Raw genomic sequence first — 11,645 nt, forward strand, 5'->3', positions numbered from 1 at the left:
GGCACTATTCACAATAGCAAAGACTTGGAATCAACCCAAATGTCCATCTGTGACAGACTGGATTAAGAAAATGTGGCACATATACACCATGGAATATTATGCAGCAATAAAAAAGGATGAGTTTGCGTCCTTTATAGGGACATGGATGCAGCTGGAAACCATCATTCTTAGCAAACTATCACAAGAGGAGAAAACCAAACACCGCATGTTCTCACTCATAGGTGGGAACTGAACAATGAGATCACTTTGACTCGGGAAGGGGAACATCACACATTGGGGCCTATCGTGGGGAGGGGGGAGGGGGGAGGAATTGCATTGGTAATTATATCTGATATAAATGACGAATTGATGGGTGCTGATGAGTTGAAGGGTGCAGCACACCAACATGGCACAAGTATACATATGTAACAAACCTGCACATTATGCACATGTACCCTAGAACTTAAAGTATAATAATAAAAAAAAAAAGAAAGAAAAGAGAGCAAGAGAGAAAAAGAGAATAAAGGAGTAGAAAAAAAGGGGAGAATTAAAATATATATGAAAAACACACTATCCGCAATTTGGAATTGCAAATAGTAAACTTTCATTTGTCAACATGGAAATAACCATGGTTAATGTAAAAACAATTCATAGGTTTTCCAGCAGAGATAAGTGCTGACAGCCTCGATTAGCTCTTTCAACAACTTGTAAACCAAGACTCCCCAGGGCCTTCTGGATGGGAAGCGTATTAATATCAACTCTGACCACTCAGCACCATGACATGAAGTGTCTGTTTAGGAGGTCATCTCCAAAATGTATCCCATACATCTTCATGCACAAGAGATGATAATTTATCACCTAGAAGTGGGGATCTTCTGTAAACTAATCCAAACTGCTGATGATACACTAAATCAGTTTGAGTGATGAGTATAAATAAAGCTGCAAGCGAAGTACTGAAGGATACAGATCTATCTGATCAATGAGATGTCACCAGGCAAATGAAATGCAGTGTTGAGAAACATAGAGTACCTCAGTTGAAAATTAACCAAATCAAGTATCAGAGCATAAAGGCACACATTAATACAAGCTAGGAATGAAAGTTTAATATGATGTGAGTCAGAGGCTATATTCTAACTGTTTCATATAAAACTGAGCAGAGTGGGTCAGTGGAAAGGAATGTATTAAAAATTGATATATTTTGCACACCACAGAAAGTGTGACAGGACGAAGAAAAATGCTGCAAAATAATAATCCTTTCCAAATAATATAACTGTAGTTATTCAATCTGCTGAGCAAACCCATACACACAGATGAAGAAAAACAATAATAATTTTATACAGAAAATGATTTCACATCAACTCGCTATGAAGAAATCAAATTCAATTTGTGTTGCCCTTATGAACAGTTAGATATTTTCTGAAACTGTCATGCTACAACTTCAATGGGGAAAAATAAAGGAACGGGGATAAGGAAGGACATTCCTCCAGATAGTTGATATTCATGAAGGACACTCCTTAAGAAAAAAAGATTTTCCCAACTATGTGATCAGAATAGAGCCTCTAATATACAACAAGTAGATTCAATGGATTCAGCTATTCTGAAGGTGTCCCTAATGGAGAGAGCTGATTAAAGTAAATTTCAAACCCTGCTGGAACAAATCTGTAAAAATATTTTCTGAGGGAAATAATTCTTCAAAAAAGTTATTTTTATATATAGTTTTGTTGTAAGTATATAGAGAGAGTTTGTCATAACATAGTTAACTCTTGCCTTGTATTTTATCTTTCGGTTTATTTGGGGGTAGAGATAGAATTACACTATTAAAATATGACCTGGACCCAGATGTAGTTTATTTAAATTTCAAAATGAAAAGCTTACTAAGAACAGATAAGATTGATTGCTCTCTCTGTCTTAGCATAATTGTATTTCAGGTGAACATCAATTTACTTTAAAGGACACTTCTAAGTAGCAGAATGCATCATAAATAATTCATCAATCACAGCTACTAGGAACATGATTTACTCCAGCAGATTCAATGGAATAAAAGTTTTATATATATATCTATTGTGTCTGCTTTAAGAAGTTTCATAACCTTCCTTTTCCATACTTCATACTCTAAATGCATTATGATAAAACTGTATCTGTTTCTTCCTTTTTTAAGAAAACATATTTTCTAATTAAAATAAAACAAAACCTTTGGAACAAATAACAATCTATGTATATCAACAGCAAAATAACAAAACATATAAGGTACATATTTGAAAAGTAGCCTTAAGATTTCTCAAATACATAATTCAAATAATGCTAACAAAATGTGTTTCACCTTATTTGAATTTTAAATGGAAGAAAAGAAGGTAGTCTTTCCAGAAGTCTTTTATAGAACATTTAGGATCTGGCATATTTTAAATTACTTCAATTTAAAATGCAAATCAAGCAGATTCTAAATTTTTCAACAGTTCAAGTTTTGTCAGTTGATATCATGAGTATCCTATCTAGAATTTTCATTTGTCATATAGAAAGACATTGCTTACCTCACACATCTTGAAGTTTTCCATCAATTTCAGCAATTTTGTACCAGCCATTTCCCAAGCTGTGAAACATATTGACAAGGAAAAATGTAAAAGAAAATAAAAAGCATTTTACTTACTTGCAAACCCCTCTGGAAAACTGAATGGCCCATAAAATTAGCCAGCATTCTTATTAAAGCAGCACCCTATAGGAAAGAGTAATAAAAAGAAAAGAATTTCAACAAAGTATCATGATTATAAAATTGTTTTAATCAAACCTAGCCTACTTCATTCATGCTATTCTATTTTCAAAAATAATTAAGAAACAGGAGTATCATGAAAATAACATCCAACTTAGTGATAACAATTTCATTTTTTTGTCTTGTGAATTTTGAAGTTTTGTGTAAAATCTACAACTACAAAATGGACATCCTCTAGAAAGAATATCTCAGGGCAATGATAAGCTGTAATTCAGGAGTACTCAGTATTTTATTGAACACTATATATGGCAAATTTAATAAAACATGTTTCTTGTACTTACAATCTCATAATTTGCCCAGGGAAGGATATCTGTGTTAATAAATAATCATATTAAAATATAACTTTGAAGCAAAATAGGTACTTAATGTACTCCTTAACCAAGAAAAATTTAGTTGTGGAAGTAGAGAGTAGAGTACCAAGAAGTCAGACTGCCTACGTTCAAATCTTAAGTCTGCTACTTACCATGTTTACTCAGTAAGATTATTTCAGCTCTCTGCTCCTTACTTTTCTCCCTTGTAAAGTGCAGTTAATAGCAGTTATATTTAAAATGGTTGTTCTAAAGCTTAAATAACTCAATATATGTAAAGTAGTTTGAACTAGGTCTTAAAAATAGTAAGCCATATAGGAGTGCTAGCTATCAGTATTATTTCAAATTGTCTAATCATTTTTATTTCCTATTTCCTTTTGAGGCTGTATTTAGCCATATACATCCATATACAAGTAAAACAATGAGATCAATATAAGTAACTGGAGAAATAGAAGAAAATACTAATTTACAAGAGTCTTATCTTGAGAACCATTATTATAATATGGCAGAACAACATGAACGCAAAAAGGTAGGTATGTATCAATATGAAACATTCCAAGGAATGACAATTAAGTATGAATGATAACAAATCTTCATGTAAAATATAAATAAGTCTTCAAGAAGACACTTGACCAAATCGAATTGGTATGGAGCGATGGATTGTAAGCAATGAATGTTTAAATACAAATGGTAGCCTGGCTTGGGGGTTACAAATTTCTTTATGACTACATATCCCATTTCATACTCAGTACAAATATACAACTGTAATAATTCATTTCTTGCAAGATGTCTCTTTCCACAAGAAAATTGTAAGAATCACAAATAGAATCATTCAGCCAGGGCATGGACTGCTGTGCAGTCCAGCAACACAGCAATGGATTTCCATCATTTGTTACTAGAATGATTTGCTAGAATTCTGGGACTTGAATGCAGTGCAATACTCAGACTCTATGAATCACCATTAAAAGATGTGTATTAAAATTTTAACCACCACCAAAATTACTCCCCAAGTCAGTATTTTATTCTCATCTCAACAAATGATAGGCTGAATATAATAGTTTTATGACTTTTCTGATATTTTTTTCTTCTCACACCTTCCATTCATTGCTCTTTCTTTAGCTTCTTCCTCTTAATCTTCTGCATATTTGCATATGACAATAAAACAGAAGCATTTTTGATTCAATCTGAGGACTAGTTTAGAACTCCCTTTAGAACATATCAGCTGTATTCCTTGAATTTCCTTGACAAGCTCTCCTCCTATACATTTCCCAATATAATCGACCCATCCTGAGAGTGAAAACTATCCATTTTTCAGCAAACCTGACCATTACCACCTGGGAATTGAGGCTTAGTATCTAAAGCAGTCAACTTAAACTTTCCTTCAGCACTGAACAGCCATCTTCAGATGATTTAAGTGTTTCCCTCCAGGTAATGATGACTTGGTCTCTTGTCAGGTTATAAAAACTATTAATTTAGCATGGTCTAATGACACAAGAATCCTTTCTGATCATAAAGAATGTACCAGTTTTCCTGTCTGAATTAAGCTGGACAGAGTGGTAACAGGAAAGAAAAACTGAAAGTACAATCAGTATTCAAAAGTTATAGACTATCTCTTAGTTCCTGATTATATTATATTGTATAACTCAATTAAGTTTTAGAAAATATGACTGTTACCCATCTGAACATTTTAACAGTCTCTGGAGTGGCATGCACTCTTCTATGTTTAACTAGCCTTTTCTTCCCAAAGTTAAAATTTTAAAATCCTTATTTTATAGAACTTCATAGACAGATGGGCTCTCCAACTGTCATGGTTTAGCCAACATATACTAAGCACATACTATGTATGGATTATAACAAAGATCACAACCCCTAACACAGGCAGAGCTCATTATAAACTTTTTTAAGAAAACTCGGAATTCTTTTTCATCCCTTCTTTAAAACACTTGTTTATCAAGCAAACTTTGTTTACCATATTGTAACTTACATTACCTTTTGATTCAAAACTCTAGCCCCAGTCAAACAAACTGGACATTTAGGAAGCCCAAGTAGCTTTATGAAAAGTAAATACAGTATTTCTTCAAGATGTAATAATTTTTTAGACTTGTTCTAGAAAATTCATCACTGTTTGCTAAACTAATATTCAAGGATATATTAAGATATCTACTTGATTTTTCTAAAGTTTCATAAGGAATATTCCACAAAAGTATGCTTATAAAACCCATTCATCATTTACTAATTTTTATATTTGGAATATCTTTCTAATGTAAGTTCCCACCTAAATTTCATTTTATTTTACACTGTAGTCATTTGCATGCACATCAGTCTCTGAGGTATTTAACATCCCCAGAGAAAAACTGTGTCCTCATGACTTGCTATCACCCTCTTCCTATGTCTGGCTCAGAGGAGGTGCTCCCTTAATGTAAGACATGGATAAGAGAGAAAGATAAAATTCTGCATGCATAACAATTACTTTGTGTTCCTGTAGAGGAGCTATTCAGTCAGGATATGCAGTTTATTACTTCCATGGTATACATCAGTGAGAAATCCTCACTTTTGGAGAGGGAGATCTTCTCAACTATTCCTTTAGCACATGCTTGTTGAATAAGGTGGTATCAGCATCCTAAATGACACAAGTCTCTGTCTTTGAGGATTTCAAAATCTCATAACTGAGATGAGATGCAAAGCAAAATGAAATGAATGACAAGAGAAAGTATTCTACTGTGTTTCAGAAGAGGTAGAGGTTATATCTGGAGGGATGAAGGAAAACGAGGGTCTAAAGAAGTAGTACTTGTGTTGAAGCTTGGAGGATGGAAAAGGGTTGCATGAGTTAAGATAAACAAAAAGCAGTTGCATGTTACAACAGGAATGAACTTTATGTGGTCAAACAGGCGTGAAAGTGTAAATCATAAGTAGGGAGGTTTACATGGAAAGACAGTAAATAAAACCGGAAAATGGAAGATTGGATGGAAAATAAGATTGAGACAGTTTTTAGAGGAGTTTGAATACCAACGATAAGGAATTTGGAAAACTGGTTTTAAAAAAAGTCAGGATTTAACTATGATACTCCAAGGAAGAAGTAAAGTAACCAGAAACAAATGATAGCAATGAGGGTAAAAATTAGAAAGAGGTTTAAGAAATGGAGCAAAGATAAGTTTGTACTTTAAAGTTAGAGTAGATGATGACATTAGTAGATATACAGAATTTAGAAGAAAGTGCTGGTGAGGTGAATATAATAACATCTGTTTGTAAATGTGCTATTTGAGGAACAGGTATAGAACTCAAGGAACAGAGGGCAAGTGCAATCACAGGAATACAATTCAGTGGAAGGTTATGATTGAATAGATAGATTGGGAATTAGAGTGGATGAGTCTGCCAAGAGAAAAGTTCTAAGGCTTTAGTAACAAAAATATAAAACAGAATCATATAATTGTTTTCTATTTGTTTATTCTGTTTTATGATTTGCACTTCAGTGCTCGTAACAGGTGCTCAACAAATATCCATTGAAATCAATGAAGAAATGAAATCAAGAGAGAAAAATGACACATTGTGATAAAAAACAGAAGGCAAACTGGGTATAAGCGGTGTCATAGAAGAAGAAGTACCATATGACCCAGCCATCCCATTACTGGGTATATACCCAAAGGATTACAAATCATGCTGTTATAAAGACACATGCACACGTATGTTTATTGCGGCACTATTCACAATAGCAAAGACTTGGAATCAACCCAAATGTCTATCAGTGACAGACTGGATTAAGAAAATGTGGCACATATACACCATGGAATACTATGCAGCCATAAAAAAAGATGAGTTTGAGTCCTTTGTAGGGACGTGGGATGCAGCTGGAAATCATCGATCTTCACGCAAACTATCACAAAGAACAGAAAACCAAACAACCGCCATGTTCTCACTTCATAGGTGGAACACTGAAACAATGCCATCACTTTTGACTCAGGAAGGGGAACATCACACACCGGGGCCATCACGGGAGGGGGGAGGGGGGATGGGTTTGCATTGGTGAATTAATTACCTGATGTAAATATGAGTCGCCGGGTGCTTGACAAGTTGGGATGGTGCAGCACACCAACATCAGTATACATATGTAACAAAACCTGCACATTATGAACATTGTACCCTAGACTTAAAGTATAATTAAAAAATAAATAAATAAATAAAAATAAAATGAATATAGGATTATTAATACCTGTATCAAGAGTGTTCATTATCCTTACATTAAAAAAAGAGCAAAATTAAGTCTAACAACGCATAGCTGTAAAAAAGCTTTACCAATCTCTAGATATTGAAATGGCTTTTTAGGAATAAAAAATACCACCAAAATTCAAAACAGGTAGGTATTTGTGAACCTTGATGACTGATAACCCTAAAGCGGTTACATTTATTTTTAAAAAAACTTATGTAGATGGTTGTAGAATATGCCTTCTTCTAGGTGTGTTAATTGAATATTTAATATTTTAAGCAAAACCCTATGAAAGAACTCCTATATACAGAATAAGAATATGAGCAACTATGGGGTGAATTACATGCCAATAACCACACAGCTAAAAAGAGCTGGTCCAGGATTCAACATGAGGCATCTAACTCCATAACAAGATTTTATTGAAAGATGAATTTAAAACTGTTACATGTGAAAAGTAAGAAAAGTTTACTTAAAGGGCAAATCATCATGAATCTCCCAGAAAGCTGTGTTTTATTGTTCATTAAACAATCCAAAAGACACACACACACACACACACAAAAGAAGACATGTTTTAAGAATTAGTGCTTCAGAGTTCAAGGAAAATAATAGCTAAGAGAAGGCCATAGTAGGCCATATTTAAGAGAGGGCTATTTAAATAGACTTGTGGGTGTGAAAGCCAAGTGCAAACAGAAGGAAGAAAAGAGAAAGTTAGAAGCAAATTCACATGAAAGGTTCGTTTGTGATTTTCTTTGGTAGAAAATGGGAGAAATTTTTTCTGCAAAGCAAAAGATGACCCACTGGAGATAGAAACTGAAGACATAGTCAACCAAGAAATCATTATTGAAGTAAGATTCTAGAAAAGCTAGATAAGAATTTAGGCTAATCTTGGGAAAGAATAACAACAATCTACTCTGAGGTAGGACTGAGGCAGAAATGGGAAATAAAGATAAATAAGAGATTCTTCAGTGTAAAGCACAGAAGTTAAGAAAGTACATTGCACAGAATAGACTGTAATCTCCACCAAGGTGGGGACTTGGTCTGTCACCATTATACACTTATTGCCAAAAGCAGCTCCTGACACATGGCAGGCTCTCAAAAAATACTGAACACGTGATAGACTGTCACTTTCCAATAATGTAGGAGATGTGGTCTGAAGATAACATGAGTTGGAAAGAGTGGAACTAGGTTTGAAGTAACCCACTGAAAATGTAATAAGGAGTTTAAGATGTGGAAAGGTGGAGAAAAATTGTAAGTTGTACTAGTCCATTCTCACACTGCTATAAAGAACTGCCCGAGACTTGGTAATTCACAAAGGAAAGAGATTTAGTTGACTCAAGAAACTTACCATCATGGTGGAAGGCAAAGGGAAAGCAAGCACCTTCTTCACAAGGCAGGAGGAGAATGTGAGCACTCAGGAAAAACTACCATTTATGAAACCATCAGATCTCATGAGAATTTGCTTACTATCATGAGAACAGCATAGGGGAAACCACCCCCATAATCCAATCAGTTCCCTTCCTTGACAGGTGGGGATGACAATTTGATATGCAATTTGGGTGGGGAAACAGGGCCAAACCATATCATAGGTCCTAGCTGAAGTTATCAATAATGTACCTGTCATTCATTAACTATTTGTATTACATGCTAAGGCCATAATATCATAAGGAAAATATTACTATATTAGGTCAGAAAATTGAGGCATAAAGGTTACACACCTTGTAGACGTTGACATGGGTAGTAAACAATGGAGCCAGAATTAGAAACCCACTTATACCCAGCTCCAAAATCAGTAATTTAAACCAATTTAGACAACCTCTTGTGATCCCAATTCAAAATATTTACATGACTATCTCTAGAAACACGGTGCATAGCAAGAACTTAGAAAAATAAAGGAAATTCTTAGATCTACTAAGAGTTTGGAATCAGTGAGATGCTCACAGAAGAGGACGAAGGAAAGCCTAATTCAATGGGACATAGTTGAAATGCCCGACCCATATTCCCAGGATTAGGGATGAAATAGAAGACAGATATGAACTTGCGGAATAGGACATGTTTATGGTCTAGGAGACATAAAGCTTCTTTATGGCAGGTTTGGTAAGAACAAAAGGCTAGCAAAATTGAAAACAGTGGTATTTTTATCACTGTATGTGGATGTGGCAGCTGTGAAAATACACTGCTCAGATTTCCCACTGCTGCCCCTCTGCATTTACCATCATAAAGGCCACTCTTTCCTCAGTTTATTCCTAGCCAATCACTGAGCAGGACAGTGTAACAACTGCAGACCTGTTCTAGTGAGACAGGAGACTCTGCCAATGGATAACTCTAACTAGATGACTCGTCATTGGTGTGGATGAACGTTTTTTTGCAATTGAGCTGAAGTCTGAAACTACCAACCCAATGCCTCTTCCTTTCCTCTATCCTTGCAAAGACTGTCAATTGTAATGTGGTCTGAAGGCAGCTTCCCCTACCTTCTCTGGCTTCTATAACAAATAAATCCTTTGCATATAATGTTTTCTGCTTCTTAGAAAATCTGGACTAACCTAGTATCTCCATTTTCAGTGCAGAAGTCCACACAAGTATAAACTCATGATAGGTCCCTAAAATAAGTTGGTAATGAGAATACTCTAGTTAACAAGTAGCACATCCACCAAAACAAAATAATCTTTTCCTTCTTAGTCCTTTCAGGAAATCTTTGGCTAGTATATATTGTACACTATAAATGTCTTTGTTTAATGGTTTGCTCTCCTCCCGCACAGGAGAAGGTAAGAAATAAGGCATCATTACTTTCAGTTGACATACAGGAGAGACTGAGGTGAAGGGATTAGGTGCTTTGTCCAAAGTTACTTACTTCCATTCACTCAGTTGTTGAGTTCTTTGATTAGCAAAAAAATTATGAAGTAAATTTTTGTTACTTTCTGAATTTCTTGTTACTTTCTGAGTTACTGAAAGGATTAGTCTATTGATTCAAAATCAAAGTACTTTTAAAATGTAAATCTCTAAATGATGTCTCTGCACTAATTCTGGACATGTGTGGAAATAAAACAATATTCTAACAAGATTTGTTACTGAAGCATGTCTTTTGGTATGGAATAAAAGCACATCTTAAATCCTCCATGGTTACCTAATCCTGAATATCCCTTACTCACAAGTTGATTACAAAAAAGAATGGCAGAAAGAGAGGATAGAACAAGAGAAAAAAAAGAATGAAAAGGAAAAGCAAGTTAATTCTGCACAAGAAAGCAGAATTAATGCCCCATTGCTTCAGTTACCCATGCTTGGAGCCTTGGAGTCCTCTATGATTTATTACTTTCTGAGGCCAAGCCTCTACCTCTGCATAGCTGAATTATTTCACTGCCTCCTAGAGACAACCCCAGATGCATTCTCACTCTCAGGAATCCATCCTATGGACCACATCAGACTAATTTTAATAATTATTTTAGAAGTATAATGTCTGCTAAGAGTCCTGGCTCTGTCATGTACTTAGGAATGTGAGATGATCTAAGTATCTACAATTAGAACATAACAATAAAAATGATGACAACTTTATTACTACCTTTAATAAGAAGAACACTTATTTCAAAATTTTTCTGAGAATTCATTTAAATTATTATAAAGCACTAGATACTCAGTGTTTAGCATATAATAAGGTTTAAATAATATATAGGTATTGATATCATCTTCATCATCACTATCATTATTTTTATGTTAGTCCCCTGCCCCCCAAATCTTTACTTAAAAAAAAAGTCCTGTGGGAGTAATCAAGGCCATACATAATGAGATTCACCACTACTTACCAATACTTTTTTCCATATGACTATATAATCAGCTTCTTCACTGGTTAAGCTCATCTTCCCATTATCCCATGAGCATACCTTACATACTGATGTTTTAATCATGCTTATTTATATCAGTTGCAATGTTAATCCTTTTTGATCCTATATTCTGAGCTCTATACATTATTAAAAGCATAGGAGGGGGAGCAAGATGGCCGAATAGGAACAGCTCCAGCCTCCAACTCCCAGCGCAAGCGACACAGAAGACCGGTGATTTCTGCATTTTCAACTGAGGTACTGGGGACATCTCACTAGGGAGTGCTGGACAATCGGTGCTGGTCAGCTGCTGCAGCCTGACCAGCGAGAGCTGAAGCAGGGCGAGGCATCACCTCACCTGGGAAGTGCAAGGGGAAGGGAATCCCTTTTCCTAGCCAGGGGAACTGAGACACACAACACCTGGAAAATCGGGTAACTCCCACCCCAATACCGCGCTTTAAGCAACGGGCAAACCAGAAGAATATATCCCTCACCTGGCCGGGAGGGTCCCACGTCCATGGAGCCTCCCTCACTGTTAACACAGCAGTCTGCGGCAATCTAACGGCGAGGCAGCAGCGAGGCTG

General features: G+C 35.4%; 1 protein-coding gene across 1 annotated transcript in view; it reads right to left on the reverse strand.

Annotated features, from left to right (window-relative positions):
- TRHDE (thyrotropin releasing hormone degrading enzyme) overlaps positions 1–11,645 on the reverse strand; it is a 419,741-nt gene that overhangs the window by 131,885 nt on the left and 276,211 nt on the right. The window contains exon 7 of the mRNA XM_017870740.1: positions 2,624–2,689. Within this exon, the coding sequence (XP_017726229.1) occupies positions 2,624–2,689 (66 nt within the window). The remainder of the gene's footprint in view (positions 1–2,623; positions 2,690–11,645) is intronic.

The sequence above is a fragment of the Rhinopithecus bieti genome, unplaced genomic scaffold (assembly GCF_001698545.2).
Source record: "Rhinopithecus bieti isolate Rb0 unplaced genomic scaffold, ASM169854v2 scaffold_5324, whole genome shotgun sequence".
Classification (NCBI taxonomy): Eukaryota; Metazoa; Chordata; class Mammalia; order Primates; family Cercopithecidae; genus Rhinopithecus; species Rhinopithecus bieti.